Source organism: Ailuropoda melanoleuca, chromosome 7 (assembly GCF_002007445.2).
Source record: "Ailuropoda melanoleuca isolate Jingjing chromosome 7, ASM200744v2, whole genome shotgun sequence".
Classification (NCBI taxonomy): Eukaryota; Metazoa; Chordata; class Mammalia; order Carnivora; family Ursidae; genus Ailuropoda; species Ailuropoda melanoleuca.
In genome coordinates, this window is record NC_048224.1 from 86,396,243 (window position 1) to 86,422,114 (window position 25,872).

Consider the following 25,872-nt stretch of genomic DNA (forward strand, 5'->3'; position numbering starts at 1 on the left):
TCCAGTCTGCACTGGGTTTTCTGATACCTGAAAATGAAAGTATTCTAACTGATATAAGTATATTAATCATTAACCTCAACACTCACCAAAAACTGTTTCAAATGAGACTACCAGAAAACGAAAATCTAATATTACATTTCCCTGGTCATGAAATTATCTTTATAGAATTCTGAGTTGCTGTTATGACCTCAAATTTTGAGGATTAATATTAATAGAAAAATGGTTTTTAATAAAACTATTTTTATCCTATCACCGATTTTGCTGTTTAATGAACTTCATATAAAAATTTACATGAAAACATTAACACAGCACCATTGTATGCCCAACTTTGTGTGGCTATTGGGAAGCACACACAGTTTATGTTCAGCTATAGCAGTTTTACCTAGTCTAGAATTCCTGGTGCTGTATATATTTCTGAACTGCCAGCACTTTCATTATTTGACTCTTATCTTTTAGTTCCCATCTTAAAAGATGATCATTTCAGTGTATCCAGGCTATTCATATTGATCTTACATCCCAATTTTATCTGGGACAGTTTACACTGCTGTCTCAGGTTGTCATCTTCTCTGGTTAGTGGCTGCTTTCTTTCCCAAAAGTATCCTGTTTTAAATGATAAATTATATGATTACCCTACTTGTAATTCATCCTGTATTTATTTTTTAAATATGAAGGGGCACAGCTGTAAGATGATCATCCTAATGTGTAAAAAAAAATCACTTAAAAATAATTATTCTTTATGAAATTAATATACGGAGAAGAGTCGAAATTACAAGTACTAAATATACCCAAGAACTGGTTTAAATGTCGTAAAAAGAAAATGCTTCAGTGTTACTGCATTGAGCAAAAATTTTATTTGCAGAAACTTCTTTGGGCCTGAACCTAGTTCACCCACATGAATCACCTCACCCACAAATTACATAAAGATCTACTGAGTGAGGGGGTCCTTTTCCTCTTCCCTTATAATAACACATTCTAAGACATCTTTTACCATAATATGAAACATCAGGAATCTAGGCAGGTACAGCCTGGTAACCTCTCCCCAAGAAAGAAAGTGAATCACAACTTGCTTCCTACTATCTGGCATCTTTGCATAGAAAAAAAGTCTGATTTTTCTCTTTTCCACCTCTCCACAGCCTGTGTTCTGTTTCCAAAGAGAAAGGCTTTTCTTAGGTTTTTGAAGAAAGCCCACAAACACTGAAAAAATTAAAAATAAAAACTTTTGAGACAAGTATTTTTAGATGAGTTGGTGACATAAACATGCAGAAGTTAAAAAGCCACACATGTTCCCATTACTACAACTTTCCTATAAGATAACACACATTAGGGTGACTGTCTTATCTTTATGTCCCTTTATATTTTAAAGAGTACAACATGAATTATAAGCTGGGTGAATGTATAATTTATCATTTGACTATTAAGAAAGCCTCAAGGGGCACCTGGTTGGCTCAGCCGGTGCAGCATGTAACTCACGATCTTATTAGGGTCGTGAGTTCAAGCCTCATGTTGGATACAGAGATTAGTTTAAAAAAAAAAAGCCTCAAGATGCTTAAAGTTACACTTAATAAAACACAAATTAAATTCTAAAAATTTTTTAGAGAGGGAGGGGGAAGGAGGTGGGATAGAATCTCAAGCAGACTCCCCATAGAGCACAGAGCCCAACATGCAGAGCTCATTCCCAGGACCCCTGAGATCATGACCTTAAGCGAAATCAAGAGTCAGATGCTTAACCGACTGAGCCAACCAGGCGCCCCATAAATTTTAATTAGCATATCAAATGTGAGTTGATATTGAATAGATTAACATTTACCAATTCGAAATAAATTTCCTCCTAATAAAATATCATTTAGATCGATCCAAATTTATGTCAGATAAAGGAAAAGTAACAGAAGCAGTGGAATGCTTTTTCCCTTTTGTGTTTTAGGTTTTCTTGATGGCTAAATGGATGCTTGCAGGATTTTATACTATGTGATGGGACTAGACAAAGGAAAATTACAGCACAGGATTAATTTATTTCTTGGCCTGAATTTCACTGACTGAAGGGTTCACATTTTTCTTTTGTTTACTGCCAATACTTAATTCCACCTTTATCTAAGTGAATAAAAGAATCTTACAAACTAACAGAATCTTACTTATATTTGATTAATATGGCAGTTATAATTCTAACTTGTGACTAATTTATCAGCTAAAATTTAATAGCAGACAGCTATAGTGAACACTTATTACTAAAATTAAATTCCCACTAAAGTAGCACTAATCATTCTTAAAAAGTATTATATATAAACATAAAATACACTATGTAAATATACCCATTTATGTTGTTAAGAGTGTAATTCAGCAACTATCTGCAAATATATATACAGTAAAACCTCATTGGTTAAAGAAAAAAACCTCATTGACTTAAGGAAAGGTCTTCTTTGATAAAAAGGCTCTCTCTTCTAGTCCTCTGTAAATGGAAAACTATTTAATTCTAACTTTATATTCTGAAAATCTTTTTGTTGTTGATGAAATGTTTCTGTATTGTTTTATCATCACTTTCCCCTCTCAAAGGAAGATATGTATGTATGCGCATGTTTGTGTGTGCGTACAAGCATGTGCATATGAATTGAAAAATCAATTAGTCCAGGTTTCAAGTGCAGCTCTGAGTAAAAAAAAAAAAATTAAAGAAGCTGAATGCTGCAGATTCCTACATTTCTGTACCTAGTTTTGCCATTCCTTTCTATTGAACCCAACAAATACTTCTGGGTACTTATTATTTGTAATGTACTATGCTAAGTGCTCAGAATACAAACAGGAAGGGAGGGAGGGAGGGAGAGAGGAAGGAAGGAAGGAAGGAAGAAAGCAAGCAAGCAAGCCAGCCCACAGTCCCTGTTCTTATGAAGTTAATAATCTTGTAGGAGATGCAACCATGTACACTTCAACAACAGAAAACACAGACATTCATATGTACCATTAAACAGAATAAGTAAGTATGTGGGAATGTACAAAAGGGCGTGGCAGATCCTAACTGGAGTGGGGAGTGGAAGATATGAGAAAGTTTCACTGAGTAAGTAACACCTGGGTTGGTTTGAAAAGCTCAGAAGGATCCTGGCAGAAGGCGGATGAGGTATTCTAGGTAGAGGATACAGCATAAAACTTGAAAGTGCCCAGCACATCCAGGATAACAACGTGTAGTGTGATAAAACTAGCTGATGTCCGTTAAAAGGAGAACAGCTAAAAATAAAACCAAAAAGTGAGACAATAGCCAGATCATCCAAAAACTCAAATATCATTAAATGGAACCAGGCGGTCAGAAGGAGGCCCAGAAAACCTTGGACTGTATGTGTGAAATATCCAGGTGCTGGATATCTTAAGTATTGACCTGCCAATTCTGTTCTCAAACACTTCTACTTTGATGTCACCTCCATTAGGAAATCTGCCTTTCCATTTGATCAACAGCACCACCATATTTCTATTTCTCCTACTATATGGTCAGTAAATAGATGTTTTGGATAATCTGGTGTATGGGTGGGTGGGTGGAAAAAAAAAAAAAAAAAAAAATAAGTGGGTGTGTTCCTTCAGGTTCAAAAACTATAAACTCTCTGGAGCAAGAACTAGTGATTTTTTCTTTAAATTGAGCCTTACCTCAGTGATCACATTAGGCATTTGAAAGTGTTGAATAACGATAAACAAAATACAGTTTGACCCTTGAATGGCACAAGTCTGAACTGCAAAGGTCCACTTATACGTGGATTTTTTTTTAACAATGCAGTACCATAAATGCATATTCTCTTCCTTATGATTTCTCAACATTTTCTTTTCTCTGGCTTCCTTTATTGTAAGAATACAGTGATAATACATATAACATACAAAATACGTGTTAACTGACTGTTTAGGTTATTGGTAAGGCTTCCAGGAAACAGTAGGCTATTAGTAGTAGTTTTGGGGGAGTCAAAAGTTAAACGTAGAGTTTCAACTGTGCAAAGGGTTGACACCCCAACCACGTTGTTGTTCAAGTGTCAACTGTACATGAGATACAATTTATGGCTTATATTATTTTCCTATTTTTTTCNCAGCTCAGGTCACGATCCCAGGGTTCTGGGACTGAGCCCCAAACCAGGCTCCTTGCTCCGCAGTGGGCTTGCTTCTCCCTCTCCCCCTGCTCATGGTATCTCTCTCTCTCTTCTTCCCTCTCTAAATAAATAAAATCCTAATAAAAAATAATACATAAATAATAAAAATTATGTCAATGCTTCAATTCTTTATATGTATTCCCAATAGCATTTTATAATCATTTGGAAATCCTTCTTTCATCAGAATACTAAATCTTCAGGTGTAGTGTATAGCTCAAAGGCCGTGGAGGACAGCTGTATGGCTCTTCAAAAGAAATGGAGGCATCCTTACCGTCAATCTCCCTAAGTTTTTTTGTTTTTTTTTTAAAGACTGTTATCATGGACTAAGAAGTCTTCCTGCACAAAATAACATTCCCTATGAGGAACTGTTTTAGTCTTTTAAAAAAATTCTAGGTAAAACACCTTGCCTAGCTTTTTATGGTAGTTTTATTACACTGGTATTTTTGCATTTTTACTACAGCTATCTATTTATAATGCATTTAAAAACTGTTTTTTATTTTTTTAATTTTTTTTTTAAAGATTCTTATTTATTTATTCGTCAGAGAGAGACAGCCAGTGAAAGAGGGAACACAAGCAGGGGGAGTGGAAGAGGAAGAAGCAGGCTTCCAGCAGAGGAGCCCGATGTGGGGCTCGATCCCATAACGCCGGGATCACGCCCCGAGCCGAAGGCAGACGCTTAATGACTGAGCCACCCAGGCGGCCCCTAAAAACTGTTTTTTAATGATGACATCAGCCCCTTTCATATAAGCCTTCACTTAAAGTGATAATTCAAAAGGAGCAGTACAGGGATAACAGCATGCTTAAGGCAAAGAAGGCCAGCTGCCTTCTTGGGTTAGCCCTTCCGAAGGACTTTCTGTTCCCTGGCCCTTTAAAAAAAATCATTGATTAAAAAAGATACACAGTTCCACATTTTAAAAATCATACATCTAGGTACCTTAGGACAGACAAGTTGGAGAAAGACCCAAGAACATTAAAAGCAGAGCTACAGTATTGATGATGTTGAGAACTTCTAGATAAAGTGGCCAAAGCCCAAAATACCACTGAATTTTATTTACATGAGTCAATGAATTTCTTTTATTTTTAATCCAGTCTGCACTGGGTTTTCTGATACCTGAAAATGAAAGTATTCTAACTGATATAAGTATATTAATCATTAACCTCAACACTCACCAAAAACTGTTTCAAATGAGACTACCAGAAAACGAAAATCTAATATTACATTTCCCTGGTCATGAAATTATCTTTATAGAATTCTGAGTTGCTGTTATGACCTCAAATTTTGAGGATTAATATTAATAGAAAAATGGTTTTTAATAAAACTATTTTTATCCTATCACCGATTTTGCTGTTTAATGAACTTCATATAAAAATTTACATGAAAACATTAACACAGCACCATTGTATGCCCAACTTTGTGTGGCTATTGGGAAGCACACACAGTTTATGTTCAGCTATAGCAGTTTTACCTAGTCTAGAATTCCTGGTGCTGTATATATTTCTGAACTGCCAGCACTTTCATTATTTGACTCTTATCTTTTAGTTCCCATCTTAAAAGATGATCATTTCAGTGTATCCAGGCTATTCATATTGATCTTACATCCCAATTTTATCTGGGACAGTTTACACTGCTGTCTCAGGTTGTCATCTTCTCTGGTTAGTGGCTGCTTTCTTTCCCAAAAGTATCCTGTTTTAAATGATAAATTATATGATTACCCTACTTGTAATTCATCCTGTATTTATTTTTTAAATATGAAGGGGCACAGCTGTAAGATGATCATCCTAATGTGTAAAAAAAAATCACTTAAAAATAATTATTCTTTATGAAATTAATATACGGAGAAGAGTCGAAATTACAAGTACTAAATATACCCAAGAACTGGTTTAAATGTCGTAAAAAGAAAATGCTTCAGTGTTACTGCATTGAGCAAAAATTTTATTTGCAGAAACTTCTTTGGGCCTGAACCTAGTTCACCCACATGAATCACCTCACCCACAAATTACATAAAGATCTACTGAGTGAGGGGGTCCTTTTCCTCTTCCCTTATAATAACACATTCTAAGACATCTTTTACCATAATATGAAACATCAGGAATCTAGGCAGGTACAGCCTGGTAACCTCTCCCCAAGAAAGAAAGTGAATCACAACTTGCTTCCTACTATCTGGCATCTTTGCATAGAAAAAAAGTCTGATTTTTCTCTTTTCCACCTCTCCACAGCCTGTGTTCTGTTTCCAAAGAGAAAGGCTTTTCTTAGGTTTTTGAAGAAAGCCCACAAACACTGAAAAAATTAAAAATAAAAACTTTTGAGACAAGTATTTTTAGATGAGTTGGTGACATAAACATGCAGAAGTTAAAAAGCCACACATGTTCCCATTACTACAACTTTCCTATAAGATAACACACATTAGGGTGACTGTCTTATCTTTATGTCCCTTTATATTTTAAAGAGTACAACATGAATTATAAGCTGGGTGAATGTATAATTTATCATTTGACTATTAAGAAAGCCTCAAGGGGCACCTGGTTGGCTCAGCCGGTGCAGCATGTAACTCACGATCTTATTAGGGTCGTGAGTTCAAGCCTCATGTTGGATACAGAGATTAGTTTAAAAAAAAAAAGCCTCAAGATGCTTAAAGTTACACTTAATAAAACACAAATTAAATTCTAAAAATTTTTTAGAGAGGGAGGGGGAAGGAGGTGGGATAGAATCTCAAGCAGACTCCCCATAGAGCACAGAGCCCAACATGCAGAGCTCATTCCCAGGACCCCTGAGATCATGACCTTAAGCGAAATCAAGAGTCAGATGCTTAACCGACTGAGCCAACCAGGCGCCCCATAAATTTTAATTAGCATATCAAATGTGAGTTGATATTGAATAGATTAACATTTACCAATTCGAAATAAATTTCCTCCTAATAAAATATCATTTAGATCGATCCAAATTTATGTCAGATAAAGGAAAAGTAACAGAAGCAGTGGAATGCTTTTTCCCTTTTGTGTTTTAGGTTTTCTTGATGGCTAAATGGATGCTTGCAGGATTTTATACTATGTGATGGGACTAGACAAAGGAAAATTACAGCACAGGATTAATTTATTTCTTGGCCTGAATTTCACTGACTGAAGGGTTCACATTTTTCTTTTGTTTACTGCCAATACTTAATTCCACCTTTATCTAAGTGAATAAAAGAATCTTACAAACTAACAGAATCTTACTTATATTTGATTAATATGGCAGTTATAATTCTAACTTGTGACTAATTTATCAGCTAAAATTTAATAGCAGACAGCTATAGTGAACACTTATTACTAAAATTAAATTCCCACTAAAGTAGCACTAATCATTCTTAAAAAGTATTATATATAAACATAAAATACACTATGTAAATATACCCATTTATGTTGTTAAGAGTGTAATTCAGCAACTATCTGCAAATATATATACAGTAAAACCTCATTGGTTAAAGAAAAAAACCTCATTGACTTAAGGAAAGGTCTTCTTTGATAAAAAGGCTCTCTCTTCTAGTCCTCTGTAAATGGAAAACTATTTAATTCTAACTTTATATTCTGAAAATCTTTTTGTTGTTGATGAAATGTTTCTGTATTGTTTTATCATCACTTTCCCCTCTCAAAGGAAGATATGTATGTATGCGCATGTTTGTGTGTGCGTACAAGCATGTGCATATGAATTGAAAAATCAATTAGTCCAGGTTTCAAGTGCAGCTCTGAGTAAAAAAAAAAAAATTAAAGAAGCTGAATGCTGCAGATTCCTACATTTCTGTACCTAGTTTTGCCATTCCTTTCTATTGAACCCAACAAATACTTCTGGGTACTTATTATTTGTAATGTACTATGCTAAGTGCTCAGAATACAAACAGGAAGGGAGGGAGGGAGGGAGAGAGGAAGGAAGGAAGGAAGGAAGAAAGCAAGCAAGCAAGCCAGCCCACAGTCCCTGTTCTTATGAAGTTAATAATCTTGTAGGAGATGCAACCATGTACACTTCAACAACAGAAAACACAGACATTCATATGTACCATTAAACAGAATAAGTAAGTATGTGGGAATGTACAAAAGGGCGTGGCAGATCCTAACTGGAGTGGGGAGTGGAAGATATGAGAAAGTTTCACTGAGTAAGTAACACCTGGGTTGGTTTGAAAAGCTCAGAAGGATCCTGGCAGAAGGCGGATGAGGTATTCTAGGTAGAGGATACAGCATAAAACTTGAAAGTGCCCAGCACATCCAGGATAACAACGTGTAGTGTGATAAAACTAGCTGATGTCCGTTAAAAGGAGAACAGCTAAAAATAAAACCAAAAAGTGAGACAATAGCCAGATCATCCAAAAACTCAAATATCATTAAATGGAACCAGGCGGTCAGAAGGAGGCCCAGAAAACCTTGGACTGTATGTGTGAAATATCCAGGTGCTGGATATCTTAAGTATTGACCTGCCAATTCTGTTCTCAAACACTTCTACTTTGATGTCACCTCCATTAGGAAATCTGCCTTTCCATTTGATCAACAGCACCACCATATTTCTATTTCTCCTACTATATGGTCAGTAAATAGATGTTTTGGATAATCTGGTGTATGGGTGGGTGGGTGGGTGTGTTCCTTCAGGTTCAAAAACTATAAACTCTCTGGAGCAAGAACTAGTGATTTTTTCTTTAAATTGAGCCTTACCTCAGTGATCACATTAGGCATTTGAAAGTGTTGAATAACGATAAACAAAATACAGTTTGACCCTTGAATGGCACAAGTCTGAACTGCAAAGGTCCACTTATACGTGGATTTTTTTTTAACAATGCAGTACCATAAATGCATATTCTCTTCCTTATGATTTCTCAACATTTTCTTTTCTCTGGCTTCCTTTATTGTAAGAATACAGTGATAATACATATAACATACAAAATACGTGTTAACTGACTGTTTAGGTTATTGGTAAGGCTTCCAGGAAACAGTAGGCTATTAGTAGTAGTTTTGGGGGAGTCAAAAGTTAAACGTAGAGTTTCAACTGTGCAAAGGGTTGACACCCCAACCACGTTGTTGTTCAAGTGTCAACTGTACATGAGATACAATTTATGGCTTATATTATTTTCCTATTTTTTTCAAAGATTTTATTTATTTATTTGACAGAGAGAGACAGCGAGAGAGGGAACACAAGCAGGGGGAGTGGGAGAGGAAGAAGCAGGCTCCCAGCAGAGAAGCCTGATGTGGGGCTCGATCCCAGAACTCTGGGATCACGCCCTGAGCTGAAGGCAGACGCTTAACGACTGAGCCACCCAGGCGCCCCTACTTTCCTATTTTGATTAATTTACCCATCAGTACTCTTCTTGCAGTTTAAGTACTTTCTGCTTTTTTAAGTTTTAATGTAAACTGTCAACCAGGATTTATACTAAAATGGACATGGGATTATAAGGTCTCTCCTATCCCTCTCCCTTCATCAGTCTGAGGATTCGTAACAGAAGCGCACCTAGGTCACAACACAAGAACTACCACTACCAGTCTGGTCCTAGAGAAATCCCCTGTCCCACAGCCACTTAAGGAGATGAGTTCATTAAGTCCTATCGACTCTACCTCCAAATATCCTCAAAACCTTGTCCTTTCATTTCCCTTCTGATTAGAACCATTTTGTTTAGTCATTTAGACATTTTGCACCTGGGTTATTGTATCAGCCTCTAGGTTATCCCCCTGCTTTCGGTCTTACATTATGGCCAGGATGACCTATTCAAAACAGAAATCCCTTTGCTTTCCACAGAGCTTAGACTTCTTCAGTGCCTCCCTAATAGCCAAACCACCTACTACATGTCATGAACTATTTTTTTTAAAGACTTATTTGAGAGAGAGAGAGAGAGAGAGAGAGAGAGAGAGAGAGAGAGCGAGCGCGCGCGCGCACAGGAGCATGAGTGAGGGCGGCGGGGGCAGGAAGGGCAGAGTGAGAAGAAGCAGACTCCGTGCCAGAAAGCCAGACATGGGGTCCATCCCAGGACCCTGGGATCATGACCTGAGCCAAAGGCAGATGCTTAACCAACTGAGCCACCCAGGTGTGTAGGTGGTATGTGTGTAAGTGAACAAAACCGATGATTGTGTGCACATGTGTGCACACCAAAGAACCAAACATGGAAGTTTAAACTACACTAGAGCAAAGACAGCAATAAGTATAAGTAAATTATATAGGATATTAGGAGTAATATGGTCTTTAAGAAAATACAAGTATAGAAAGAAGTAAGTCGGTCAAGGTAGGCCTTATTGGAAAAGTAGAATCTGAGAAGAGACCTGAAAAAGGTGAGGAATGAGCCATGCAGTTATCTGCAGAAAGGATGTTCCACGCAGAAAAGAAAATCTGGTGTAAAGGCCCTAATAAGGAAGTCCCTAGAGTGCTCAGGACTGCTATGAGCTCAGGGTGGTTAGAGCAGAGTAAGTAGGGGGATCAAGGGGAGAAGAGGTGAGGATGGGGAGAAGTGGGAAGGAGTAGGAGGGTGATGGTATAGATCCCTGCAGAGAACTGCAAGGACTCGAATTTTACTCTGAGTAATGACGGAAGCATTGCAAGTAACCCATGAGCAGAGGAATGGCATGACTTGACAGATTTTAGAAGAACTGTTCTGGCTACTGTGCTGGCAGCAGACTAGGGTGGGGCAGGGACAGAAGCAGGAATGCTGCTAGGAGGCTACTGCAGTGATCGAGGTGAGACTTCATGGCAGATCATGTGGGTGGTGAGAAACAGTCAGACTATAGATGTGTCATATTTGGAAGTTACGGTCAATAAGAGTTTTCTGACACACTGAATGTGAGTGTGAGAGAGGACTCAAGAATGCCACAAGATTTTTGGACTAAGAAAACAGGAGAACAGAGTTTGTACTAACTCAGATAAGAAAGACCACTGGTAGAGCAGATTTTGGGGGAAAGCCTGGGAGAACGGTTTATTTAAAATGTCTACTGGACATTCAACCAGGTTTTTGAAATACGAGTTTGGAGCTCAAAACAGAGGCCTAGGCTGGAAATTCTCCTTGTTCTGCCTCCAACAAATCCCACATTCCAGGCTCGCAGAACTACAAAAAGGTCCCCAGTGCCTTCCCCAAGTCTTTATGCGTGCATCTCTCCCTGTTTAAAACAGAGTGTGCTTACTCCTGTCTTTTTCCACTTGGTCAGAAAAATCTCAGCGCTCAAGACCTGCCACATATCATCTATTTTACAAAACTCACATGATTATCATCTCCTGAATCATCCTGTTTCCTTAAGTCATTTAAGTAACTGAAATATGAAATGGCTGGTCTCAGCACACTCAAAAGGGTAAACAATTTTTATATCTTTTGGTAAGAAAAAAAATAGCCATTTCATTAACACAACAGGCAATTTGCCTAATATCATCAGAAATCTTTAGAAACCTTTAAAGATAATTAGGACCACAAAGAAAGCTCCTGGCAAGCAGCTCAGTAACCAGATTTTGCAATTTCAATAATTATTTGAAGAAGATAAGTCTTCAAAAACACACATTGTATGATCAACTTTATAGGCTAAACACAAAGAGAGAAACACCTTCTGCCTGTGTTCCAAAGTTATTTGCAGTTAAAAAATATTTTTATTTTGATTGTCATCCTTTTACTTGCCCTGGGGAGGCATTTAAATGAGAAGAATTATTGGGCAAGGAAACAGTCTTTTTGTTTCATTCCGGAGAGAGACACACTCTAATCTAATTGAGAAAGGAGGGAAATTATAAAGATGATGTGACATTAGAGAGGATGCAGCTCAAGCAGCCACCTTTTTTTTTTTTTTTTAGATCTATTTATTTATTTGAGAGAGAGAGAGTGTGCGCATGTGTGGTGGGGACGCAGGGGCAGAGAGAGAGAGAGAGAGAGAGAGAGAATCTTTAAGCAGACTCCATGCTGAGCGGGGAGCTTGATGTGCAGCTCGATTCCATGACCCTGAGATTACCACCTGAGCCGAACCAAGAGCTGGATGCTTAACTAACTGCACCACCCAAGTGCCCCTCAAGCAACCACTTCTATCTGTGAGAAAACACTGATATCCAGAGAGGCTACTGCTACCACCTGAACAGTATGTTCCCCATTATGAGCTCTGTATAGCTATTATATAAGTTCCATGAGGGCAGAGAGTTTTGCCTGTTTTGTTCACTACTCTTTCATGCAGTAAGTGCTGAATAAATGAACAAACTTGTAATTCTGAAGTACACAGGGTTGAAATACATTCAATATAAAGTATAAAACAAGGGGTGCCTGGCTGGCTCAGTTGATAGGGCACGTGACTCTTGATCTTGGGGTTTTGAGTTTGAGTCCCACAGGTGGTATAGAGTTTACTTAAAATAAAAAAAAAAAAATTTAAAAAGCATTTCTTCCGGGTTTAAAAAAATTGCTCGTTGGAAGTCATAAAATTTGGAGTATCAAGAATTTGCAATCACCATCTTCAAATATTAATTACAAAATGTTAACCATGTACAACAGTGGGGGAGAGGGAACCTTATACGAAATCTCTAACAAAGTAGTAAGTTCATAAAAAGTTCTCCGTAAATCAAGAGAAAAGGATGATATTCTATCAACTATACTTGCTTTATACTGTATAGTATTTCAGAAATGTTCACTATGGGAAAATTACAGGCTTTAAAAATAAAATAGTACAAATACCTTATTATGTGTCTTTAAAGAATCAAGATCTATAAAGATGACTAGAAAAAGTAGTATAAAAAGCCTGACTCCAGGTTATATTAAGAGAGTAGCTTAAAACATCCCAAATAAACAGCCCAGGTTCTGAAAGTTCCCTTGCCAAAGAAACTCTTGTTTGTTTGTTTTTTTAATTGAAGTATAATTGACATATACCATTATATTAGTTTCAGGTATACAACATAATGATTTGAAATATATATACATTGTAAAACGATCACCACAATAAGTCTAGTTAACATCTGTCACCATATTTACAAATTTTCTTCTTGTGATGAGAACTTTTAAGATCTATTCTCTTAGCAACTTTCAAATATGCAAAATAATAATATTAACTATAGTCACCATGCTGTACATTATATCCCCAGGACTTATTTATTTTATAACTGGAAGTTTGTTCTTACTTAGTTTTAAAACAAAACAGCCTTGGAAGAAAACACTTTCAACATAACCACAGTTTTCATGTAGTTAATAAGCAAACTAATATATGTATTTCAATTCCCAAAAGGAAATATCAGGTATTATTTCAAAGTTAAAGAACACCAACCTCTTTAATCTCATGTAGTTTTCACTGGCAGCAGGTCGGCATTCAGCTCTTTGTACCACTATTCCTTCCAATGAAAGTTTATCTTGAAAGAAAAAAAATTAACAAATGTATTCAGAGATAACACTCACCATTTTTAAGATTTTACTCTGACATACTAACCACAGTAATAATAATTAGAATTAAGTGTAATAATAAAAATCAAGGAAACGAAAGGACTACTATTAAGTTTATAGTAGCATCATTAATCAGAATAGAGAAAAACCTTACTCTTGGCTAGTAAAAAACTGATCTTGTCAGGTTTGTTTCCTGGGCTGCTGCAGCCCCTTGCCAATAACAACTTTTATATATTTAACTCTTTCTAAAGAGGGTGGCTTAATAGGGCATAAAATCAAATTTAAAAAATTTGAAGGGAGTGGAGACTGCATCATCTTTGGCAGAGAAGTACTTTCTAAAAACCCAGCTAGTCTAAACCACTAAAATCAAAGATAATATATATCTGTATCTATGGGTGAGCACGCACACACACACACACATATGTATGCAAATAAAATTCTAGAATACACTGTGACTAGACGCTAGCCTAGAAAATACTATAAATGGGGCAGGTCATTGTCTAAGCTATATTGGGTATCACCTCTGCCTGCCAGTTGCTCTGACTTCTATTTTCCAGCAGATTTTTTAACTTGGGTGTGTCCAAATTAGAGCTTTAACTGCTATTGATATTTGTTCAAACAGAAGGGCAATTTTCCCTACTATTAGTAAGAATTCTTATGGTGACCCACACAAAATTCAAGAGAAACCAAAACGGTAAACAAAAGCTAGCACCTACTATGTGACTACTAGGTACCAAACACTGTGATAAAATCACTTTACAGACCTTATTTTGATAGTACATATATGACTATCCCATGATGCTCACCAGCTCTCCTACAGTCTGGAAATATACAAGTATGATTAGGAAGCTATGGTTCAGTCTTAATTCAATGAGAATTCACCCAGGTTTTGAGACGAGATTCAGGAAATCCTTTGGCTCATCAGCAATGCATTTATGATTCATTCATCTCTTCAGGGCAAAAGACTTTGTGCATTCCACTAACATTAACTAAGTGCCTACTACGTAAAGGGCACCACCTAAGCATTTGGAATCAAAGATGAGTAAGACATGGTACTCTTTTCAAGAAGAATACAGTTTGCTGGGGAGAGACAGATAAATGGACCAAAATGTACAGCGCAGATAGTACCATGCCCACATGATTTATATTAGAAAATCTTCCTCACGGTACTTTTCTTGATTTTGTCTCCAAACCCCAAGAGACTCCTTACCATAGCCCCTAAATGTGATGCATGGGTAATTCAATAGTTGAAGAGTCCCTCAATGCAACATATGCAACTAATCTCAAGTACAGGCTATCAGATGTCTGGAAAAAGCAATGATGAGAAGCATGCCTACCTTATACCAAAATGTCAGGAAGGAAACAAAGCCATAATTATTTTAAATTTAAATGTCTAAAAATAATTTCCTCTTATTAATCAATTTAGTAAGATTGAGATTAAAATTTGAATTTCCCAATTCTTGTATTTGCATTTGCCTTTCCACTGAAGCTGAAAATTCTATCTAGAAAAATTATTGTCATAACAATAGCAAGATTTGGGAAATTTCTATGTATAAAGTATCTTATTTTTTTTAAAAGATTGTATTTATTTATTTATTTGACAGAGAGACAGCCAGCGAGAGAGGGAACACAAGCAGGGGGAGTGGGAGAGGAAGAAACAGGCTCCCAGCAGAGGAGCCTGATGCGGGGCTCGATCCCAGAATGCTGGGATCACACCCTGAGCCGAAGGCGGACGCTTAACAACTGCACTACCCAGGTGCCCCATATGTATAAAGTATCTTAAATGCATGAGAAAGTCCTCTATTAAAACATAAATTACCCTTTTTAAAAAACTCAACAAATTTAGAATACCATACCATCCCTGAGGATAATTTACTTATATATCCAGATGTTTAGTTGAATACTAAAAGAGCTATCTGTTAATACCATCTGTGACTGTTTCCCCACTCATTTAAAGCAGTATCTACTTCAGGTAGATAGGCTGAATTTAATTTTTAAAGGATTCTGCTGTCAATGTTCTCCACATAATACCTGAAAGAGTAAGAAGTTTCCAAAGCACCTGTCCGTATCAACTTGGCCACTACTCTCATCACTATTCTTCAATCAAGGTCACTCTCACAAAGCAATAAAATTCACTTCCCCAAACCATAATTTCCGGTCCATCACATCCCCTTTTCAAATCTGAAATAGCTTTCCAGTGCTTCTCAAGTGAAAGAAAAGTCTTAATCATCTACAATGAATCTTCCCACTGATTGGCTGCTCTTAAATAATCCCACATTTCTGTTAGCTCGTTCCCCTTCTCCTTTCAAATAAATTTTAAAAAGCCAACTTACTTTTATGATAAAGCCTCCTAAGCAAGATTTAAAGCCTTCACACACTTTTTAAAGCCTCACAGGATAATGTTTTCATATTCTTTCCACCAACCACGCTTCTTAAACGTTGCTTAAGATTTCAGGGGAAAGGTATTAAACACTGCATTATATTTTAAAGGCATATGAAAGCACCCATTTGCACACCACTGCTGTTTATTGCAGGTCATGTTCGTTAATACAGGAACCCTCACTTAATACCACTTTGTTGGCCCAGTTTAAAAGACCACAAATACTTGAAACACATCAGGAATAATAAAGATAAATAAAACATGGCTCCTGTCCTGAAGGAGTACAGAGTCTAGTGCAGCCATTCAAATGATTTGTGACAAATATTCTTAAAAAGTATTGAGGGCGGGGCGCCTGGGTGGCACAGCGGTTAAGCGTCTGCCTTCGGCTCAGGGCGTGATCCCGGCGTTCTGGGATCGTGCCCCACATCAGGCTCCTCTGCTATGAGCCTGCTTCTTCCTCTCCCACTCCCCCTGCTTGTGTTCCCTCTCTCGCTGGCTGTCTCTATCTCTGTTGAATAAATAAATAAAATCTTTAAAAAAAAAAAAAAGTATTGAGGGCCCCCAAAGAGCTTTTATGTGGGTTGTATCTTTTGCTATTTATCATAGTTATAATTCCTAATATATGTTTAGAAAATTAGAACTGAAAAAGGCAAAAAGACTTGGTATTATTATGAATGATAGTTTTGATTTTACAGACCCCTTAAAAAGGTCTCAGGAATCCCTCTACCGAGAAGTTTCCAGATCATGTTTTAAGAGCTGCTGGTCTAGTGGGAAGATATGACAGGTATATAAATCATTTTAATACACCAGAATCACTTTTAATAGACCTCTGCTTATCCCACTTCTAGATTACCAACGCTCTCAAGTCCTCTCTTTTATTTTTTTTTTTTATTTTTTTATTTATTTATTTGACAGAGAGAGAGAGAGACAGCCAGCGAGAGAGGGAACACAAGCAGGGGGAGTGGGAGAGGGAGAAGCAGGCTCAGCAGAGGAGCCTGATGTGGGGCTCGATCCCATAACGCCGGGATCACGCCCTGAGCCGAAGGCAGACGCCCAACCGCTGTGCCACCCAGGCGCCCCAAGTCCTCTCTTTTAAATACAGTGACAGATGCCCACAGCTTGCCCATGGTGGGTAGTCAGGTTCATCTCTAATACTCCCACACGCTTCTGCTCTAACTATATTAGAACTTGTTTATGCTAGTTTTACTGTTAGTAATTATGCAATTTGATTATATATTATATAATCCCATTAATTATGAGTACGGGGGAAGGAGATATTTCTATGAAAACCAGGTTTAATGCTTTGGCAGGACTTAATATAAAATTAAGTTGATAAAAAAAACTGTCAAAGTAGGTACTGGAGAGAGAACAGGAGACTAGAAGAGAAACATAAAAGTCTAGAGGGATTCTGCACTCGTGCTGTTTCAGTGTCTAAATTTTTGCTCCTTTCTAAGAAGCCAAAATTGTAAATCTAGATTACGGGTTAAATTTTCCCAAGAAAGAGAAAGCAGATGCTCAATCAGCATATTATACTGAAATCAAAGGCCTTATCCTACATGTGCACTGGTAGCTAAATCTACATTTTAACTCTTAAAGTAAAATGTTTAAGGCAGTAGGAATGTATATTAATAAATATCATTTCATGATTCTCTACTTTTGAATTTATCTGACAGACAGACAGACTGGTCCTTTCCTATGGGCTGTGGGACTCCACTGCACAAAGAAGAATTTTTTAAGGGTTATAAGACAGACACACAGGTGAGGCAGAAGGACACTGAAGGTGATGGGAACAGAGTGAACAATGGCTTTTGTCTCCTCCCTCTGTGTGTTTGTCCCTCTCTCTCTATTTAAAACTAAGGGACCCACACCAGAATTGGATTCTGGGAAATATTCCAGAATCTTTCCTAATTTTCTCTCCCTCCACCCCCCACCGTTTTTGCTAGATCCATTTACTTACTGGTTTCTGTTACTTGTAACCAAAAGAATCTTAATGAGTATGAACACACACCACTGGTAATAGTATTTTATTTATCTATACCCCACCACCTACTTTCAGAAAAAAATTGAAAGTTTTAAAGGGTAAATATACAAAACACATACCATAAAAAAAAGAACTTAAGAGTTTCTAGTTCTGATCCTGTCACTAAATAGTGATGTCACTTTGGCGGCTACTTCACATCTCTCAGCCTCGGCATTTACATAATGAAGTTACTGGGATATCTCAGATCTAGTTCCAACTCTCCTTCACTTAAAAAACTGGCCTTCTCTTCCAAGTGGAGATGTTTTATCATTTCATTAGTGTTTACTTTGTTTGCACTTATATTTCCTAAAAGACTTAGATATAATTAAATTTTCTTTGAGGAGAAATTAGAAATTGCTTCCAGGAACAACAACAAAATGTCAAGAAACTTCTGCTCTAAGCTAGACCTTCCTGCTCTTTATCTCAACTGAGATAGACTATGTTGAAGAACTCAAGAAAAATAACTGACAGGAACTTTTCACAAGTTAAGGGCATGCCTAGTTGAAACAAGTTACAGTAATAAACAAGCAGGGAGGGTGTTTATTAGCATTGGCATGTACTTAATGATAGCAGGTATGTTAGGAAGATGTTAGGCATCAGGAAGTTATAGGCACTCATTTCCACAAGGCCACTCTGGATCCAGTTCAATGTGGAGGCCTTTAAGAACACTTCCAACTCCAGTTAAAACACAGATAAGTGGCTAGGACCAAGATTTGGACTGTTCCTTACGACTTTTGAAGCTACTTTCCTGATTCTTATTTGTATCACATCTGTGTCTATCATCTGGATAAAGGACTGAAGAAAAAATATTTCCACAGAGCAGGTGAATTTAAAAAGGTAAACTATTTTTAATATTCCTACTAGTTTCCAATCCTTTCATTTAAAATCTTTTCATGGAAGTTTTTTGCCTGTGGTTCACAGGGTAAGTAAGGCCTATCAATATCAACTACTTGGCATCTTAACAAACCAGTTAGGCAAACTTGCAATCTCTTTATCATTAAAAAGGTGATCCTTATTCTATTCAAATTTGTGAACTGATGCTCTGATCTCTATTTAACCTTCAAATATTTTAGGAATAAAAGATCATGTTCAGATTTCAGTAAACTTACAGAGTTAGGACTTGATTATTTACCTCAAAAGTAACAAATGAGCAATCATATAAATATTCCCCCAAAGTTATCTATTTATGTAATATGTTTTCATATAATATTCAAATTACAAATATGCCTAATACACTGGAAATTCCCAATTCTAACCATATACTGAAACCATATTTTGAGGACTAGACCTAAGATTTAGAAAACATCTCAACTTCCTCTTAGTACTATTCTTCAACTGCTCACCTATGGACTAGAAGAAAGAAGGCTGTATATACATTCCTATACAAGAGATATTGTAATGCTGATCAAAACGTATCTGTGAATGACAAGAGTAGTTGCCCAGGAGCAGAAAGAAAACTGGTTAGCTAACATATAAAAATCAAAGATGGAGGCCTTGGGGCACCTGGGTGGCTCAGTCGGTTAGGCACCCAACTTTTGATTTCGGCTCACGTTACGCTCTCAGGATCATGAGATGGAGCTGCGGCGGGGTCTGTGCTCAGTGGGAAGTCTGCTTGAGATTCTCGCTCGCCCTCTACCCCTGCAGCTCTACCCCTCCCTACCGCACCCCTCACTCTCTCTTTCTCTCTCAACTAATAAATAAATCTTACCAAAAAAAAAAAAAAAGATGGAGACCTTAAAGGCACAAAGGAATCTGGACTATTCTGTCTGCAGAAGCCATTAACAGACTTCTGATCAAAGAAATAACTTAGTGAATGAGCTTAAGAATATTTTTGTTTTAACGTTTACAAGGCAAGTCCACAAGTTATTTATTGCTCCTCCTATATTTCAGATTACAGTCTCCTTTATGATTGTTACATCATATATATAATATAGCTAATATAAAAACCTCTTGAATACAGATGTGGGCATGACATTTTGATGTATAAACAGACATAATCCCTAATCTCAAAGTTGCTTTCAAGAGTTAAGAGGCTGGATAAAACCCAGAAATAAAATACAGCTTTATAAAAAACATAAGTAATGTTGTGTTGTAATAATAAATGAAAAAGGGGGGCTGGGTGGCTCAGTCGTTAAGCGTCTGCCTTCGGCTCAGGGCGTGATCCCGGGGTTCTGGGCTCGAGCCCGGTGTCAGGCTCCTCCGCTGGAAGCCTGCTTTTTCCCCTTCCACTCCCCCTGCTTGTGTTCCCTCTCTCACTGGCTGTCTCTATCTCTGTGAAATAAATAAATAAAATCTTTAAAATAAATAAACAAATAAATAAATAAATAAATAAATAAATAAATGAAAAAGGGCAGGGAAGTCCTAATACCACAACATTTTATCTTAGTTAGACCTTCATCAAAGCTGCAACCCAGCTTTGGCTGCTGCACTTGAAATTAGGGATAATTTTTAAAAAATAGCAAAAGTGATTAAATGGATAAGAAAAACAAATCGTTCCAGGAAAGACAATTCTCCAAGACTTTCACTAAACTGCTCTATTATTATTAAATAGTGCCAAACACTGTGCTGGATAAGATGAGTGATACCAAGAAAGAAAAATAGAGATCCCTGCACTTAGAAAGACTGCAATATATAGGTGAGAGATACAATATTAATGAAATACTTATAGACAATCCAATGGCACATATTTTTAAATCAACTAATATGATTCAAGTTTCATTAACTTCAGCTTCAGTAACTCCTGTTCTCCTCATTATGTTTAATTGGTAATAGTAGTGATGCCATATGAGTTTAGTTCTTTATAAATTTCAAGACACTTTGTTAAGTATCCTCACACAACTACAGAGTAGAAATTATGTCCCCATCATTAAGAACTCCTTTGAGATAAGTTCCCTTTCCCAAATTCATTGATTTCCTTAATATGGTGGTTCTTCAACTCTGCTTGATCATTAGAATCACCTGGGGAGCTTTTTAAAAACTACTGGGTCCAAAGCCAGAGGTTCTATTCTAACTGGCTTGTGAGGAGGGCAAGAGATGGTGGTATTTTTATGTCAGTAGGTAAATCTAACATGCAGTAGCCAGAGTTTAAAACTGCTGCCCTAAGTTCCTCACCTCCAAGCCCCCTTTCTTCCTCTCTCTGCATCTCTACTAATTTTACTTTCTGGTGGTATGAAGGTAGTAGAGCTCACAGAACTGCTCAAATATTTCATCAACTCTAAGACAACATCAACTATAATATACATTATTTTATATGCCACTACGACAAAACACTGCCATGATTTTAAGACATAACCTGATTTCAGAAATGTTACATGTGAAAAAATGTGCAACACGGAAGAGTTCTCCATCCCTAATTTACAATCACTATACTCTAAGAAACTGCATTTGCTCGAATGAACCATCTTATCCTGTCCTGCTGTTCAGGCCCCCTTCTCCTTCCTCCACACCATAAAAAAGACACAAGAAGAGCTAAAGAAAAGAGGATAACAAGGGATGGTGAGTGGTAGGGGACAGCATTTAGGACAACAAAGACTTTTTTGCTCACAGATTTTTTTTTTTTAATCAGATTTGTTTATTTATTTGAGAGAAAGAGTGCACACAAGCATGGGGAAAGGGTAGAGAGAAAGGGACAGAATCTTCAGCAGACTCCCCACTGAGCGGGGAGCCAGACACAGGGTTCCATCTCACAACCCTGAGATCACGACCTGAGCTGAAATCACGAGTCGAACACTTAACCCACTGAGCCACCCAGGCACCCCTGGTCATTGACTGAATAAAATATCACCTTGGGGCGCCTGGGTGGCACAGCGGTTAAGCGTCTGCCTTCGGCCCAGGGCGTGATCCCGGCGTTATGGGATCGAGCCCCACATCAGGCTCTTCTGCTATGAGCCTGCTTCTTCCTCCTCCCACTCCCCCTGCTTGTGTTCCCTCTCTCGCTGGCTGTCTCTATCTCTGTCGAATAAATAAAAATAAAATCTTTAAAAATATATATATATCACCTTTATAAGTCTTCAAAGTCATGTCCCTCATTTTGAGATTGTAGATAGTGGTTATTAACATTTTAAAAATATCTTCTTCCCAAAGAGAAGGCAAAATTCCATTTTGCCAAATAGCCCTATAAAAATGAGTTCTATACTATAATATAATTTCAGTGTTCATTTGATGGCTCATGAAAATGCTTTGCTCATCTGGTTACAATAGAATTTTCCGGTGAATAATAATGCATAGGCTACACTTCAAAAAAAGAGAAAATTCATTTGAAAAAACTTAAATGACTTCTGCTTATGCAATTATAAAACACTGCTTTCCCTGAAACACTCATCTCCCAAAGTATATTTAAAATATGAATTAATATGATTTGTAAGTTGTTTTCAAAGTCATCTCAGTAATTAATGAAAAGCAAAGAAATGTGGGATGGAATTTTGTTTGAAGTTCTCATTTAATCTGTCATTTCTATTTGTGCTCCTTTTAATTCATTGTGCTTTATTCTTTGCTATACTCCTCAAATGAGGCTTAAAAGTTTGCCCATATAGCAAAGATTCCTGGACTTCTCTGAAGACTCAGTTTAACACTACAAAATACTCACAAACGTATTCATCTGACTAGAATTACCCATCCAAATCACCTTCCTATCAGAGGTTATATCCAAGGGTCCTCGGAGGATTCCCACACTCTGCATAGTTGGTTAGATACTGTGGCCAATCAGCTCCATAGGGTAGGTGAGGCAGCACTTGTATTAGTATAATCCCAGTACCAGACAACATCTAATGCAGATAATTTTGTATTTCAAAACTAAACTAAACTTTCGGCATTCAAACAGAATTAGATTAACATGGAAAAATCGTTGATTCTTAAAATAACAATATGTTACACTTATTATTGTTATTTTCAATTAATTTTTATTTTTAACACAGAGGCTAGAGTAAAATAGTCATAGCTGAATATCAAAACAAACGTTTCTCAAATTAAATGCTATTAAGAGGAGGCTATGAAGAAGAGGCAAGCCACACATTAAAAAAAAACTTAGCTTGTGAAAGCCACAGTTCAAAGCAAAGAGGAATCAGAGGACATAAAAAGTAAGATGGCCAAGGGTTAGCCAGATTTGGGGACATGAACAGATAAAGCTATCATAATGGAGTCAGGCAGGTGGGTATCAAATTCAAGTGAGAAAGAAAGACGCAGATCAATAAGCTTGAAAAAATGTGGCGAAGTCCAGGGCAGAGACAGAGTGCCAGATTTAAGTAAAAATTGACAGCAGCTGCACTAGCTGTAGTTGCTTTTACTTTCTTTCTAAGGTAATAGGAACTAATCTTTTTTAAAAGATAGGCAAAACACATGGAGGTAAAATCAACCAAAAAGATCTGGTATCGGTGGAGGCTGTGGAGACAGAAGCACAATGTTATTTTATTTTTTAAAAAGATTTTATTTATTTGCCAGAGTGAGCGGGAGAAGGGTGGGTGGAGAACAGGAAAGGGGGGGGAGGGGCAGAGGAAGAAGCAGACTCCCTGCAGAGCAGGGAGCCTGAAGCGACGTGGGGCTCAGTCTCAAGACCCTGAGATCATGACCTGAGCTGAAGGCAGACGCTTAACTGACTGAGCCACCCAGGTGCCCTCAATGTTCTTATTTTAAAGACAGCTCCTAAGACCAACCCTTTTCCTTGAAAAGGAGTGTTTGAATTTCATAAAGGAGTGATATGTTGAGCTGGGGGGGGGGGAATAATCAAATCTTGTATCTTCCAACCAAGACAGATACCTTCTTGGTGAGGTTCAACTTCCTTCCATGGCATATAAATGGAGCAAGCATGTATCACGATGACATTCTCTGTCAATCACAGCAATGACAATGACCTCATTTTCCACCAGGAGCTGGTATATAAGATGGAAACTCCTCCCACTGGCCTGGAATAAGTTCTGCCTAATGCAGGTAGTGGAGGATTAGTATCATATTAGTGGAAGGTTTTGCTAGAATTTGATTAGGCAATGGGCCTAACTAACAGATTTATACCAAGAACAGAACAATGGTACTGTTTAAATCCTCAAAGTTGGCTAAAGGGCTCTTTCATATGTGTGATTACAGAAGTTTAAGATAAAGGTGCTCTAACTCTAACAAAGTTCTAGGGTACTGAGTAGAAAACAGGGCCCCCTACCTTTAAAAAATACAAAACAAGGGGTGCCTGGGTAGCACAGTCATTAGGCATCTGCCTTCAGCTCAGGGCGGGATCCCTGCGTTCCGGGATCGAGTCCCACATCGGGCTCCTCTGCTGGGAGCCTGCTTCTTCCTCTCCCACTCCCCCTGCTTGTGTTCCCTCTCTCACTGGCTGTCTATCTCTGTCAAATAAATAAATAAATAATCTTTAAAAACAAAACAAAACAATACAACCTTCTGCCTGCAAAGGAGATGAAATCCTCAAGTCTAGTAGTCAAGTGGATCTAAGTGAGCTAATCTCTGACATGGGGGTTAAGCCTTTTGCTGGAATTGCAGTTTATATCTGCAGTAACGTGGAGAAAGGTAATCACACCATGTTTTCCTTGGCATAGGTACTGAAGCATGATTTTTATAGTCTTAAGGCTGTGTGGACCTGATGGACAAAATCCAGGACAAGCTTTCCCCACTTCCATCCACCCAAGCAGGCAAATACAAACGTAGACCAGAACAGAGAAAAGGAAACAACCTGGCTTTCTCGTAAGGGGCAGGTGTACCACAACAGGCAGCAGTGATCAACAAACAAGCACCTGCAACTTCTGTAAGACGCAGTCACGTTACCTCAAAGGGGATAATGTGGAATAACAGGGATAAAGTAAGGCCTACTGGGAGCCATTCTTCTTTTTTAAGCCTTCAAGTTGGGGGCAGCAGGACACAAAAGAAAAGTGCTGTGGATTCCTACTTCTAGTCCGGCACTAAGACAAAGCCTCCGTTATACTACTGTTGCCTGGCCACAGAGGCGGCAAACAAATCATACATGTCAGGTGTGTAGAAGCCAAGAACACTAGAGTAAAGTCTAGAGTGGAAAAAAAAAAAAAAGTGTTCAAGGGTCAGAAGCACACACTGGGGTGGTTCAGAGTCTGTCAAGGCAAGCCAGCTGAAACAAAGAACATGCACCAATAGTTTTAAAATTCACGCTGCAGAAACCAGAAGTGAGTTAGCCAAGTGTAAGGCAGCCCTGGAATGATGACTGAAGAGGCAGCAGTCCAACCTGCAGTAGTCCTGCCTCACCTTTCCATCCTGGGAAAGCCTGGCTTTATTTCCCCATGACGGCATCTACAAACGGGCCAAACAGGATGTGAGGAAGGCGGCCTAGTATTACCTGGGATTCTACTACATCACTTGATTTAAACACAAAACCTGGGTTCCACCACTACACTATAGTTATGTTCTACTGATTCTGACGTTCCATAAAGTTCATTTCAAGAGGACTAGACCTACTAATGAAATTATTATGCCTTTGTTGATTCTGCTTATAACATGGTGCAGTGACTATAAACATATGAACCCCATGCATATGAACCCCAAAGTTGTACCAAAAAAATATACTCAATATTTCTTAAAAAGTCAGATCCATAGAAAAAGACTTGATTCCGAAATAAAATCAACATACAGACGAAACTGTTAGAATATGGGACACCTCGGTGCCTCAGTCGGTTAAGTGTCTGCCTTTGGCTCAGGTCATGATCCCAGGGTCCTAGGATCGAGTTCCGTGTCAGGCTCCTTGCTCAGTGGGAAGCTTGCTTCTCCCTCTGCCTGCTGCTCCCCCTGCTTGTGCTTGCTCTCTCTGACAAATAAAACAAAATCTTAAAAAAAAAAAAAAAAAGAAAGAAAGAAACAGAATATAAGAGTAAACTCTTCTTAAAAGATGCAGGACTGAGAGGAAGGTTTAGTTCAGGTGCTGGCTTACCATTACCAAAATGTAAAGTTCTAGATAAAACACTAAAAACTCCAGAATGTAATTTTATTTTTGGTAAAATGAGGTTGAATTTTATGGTTCCCAAGCAAAAACTCAGCTCTAAAAATGTTTATGCATTTCTAGTTTAATTT

The 25,872-nt window shown here is 37.7% G+C and overlaps 1 protein-coding gene across 1 annotated transcript in view; it reads right to left on the bottom strand.

Annotated features, from left to right (window-relative positions):
• Positions 1 to 25,872, bottom strand: part of GTF2F2 (general transcription factor IIF subunit 2) — a 148,457-nt gene that overhangs the window by 56,874 nt on the left and 65,711 nt on the right. Inside the window, exon 5 of the mRNA XM_002914964.4 lies at positions 13,329 to 13,410. Coding sequence (XP_002915010.1) covers positions 13,329 to 13,410 — 82 coding nt within the window. The remainder of the gene's footprint in view (positions 1 to 13,328; positions 13,411 to 25,872) is intronic.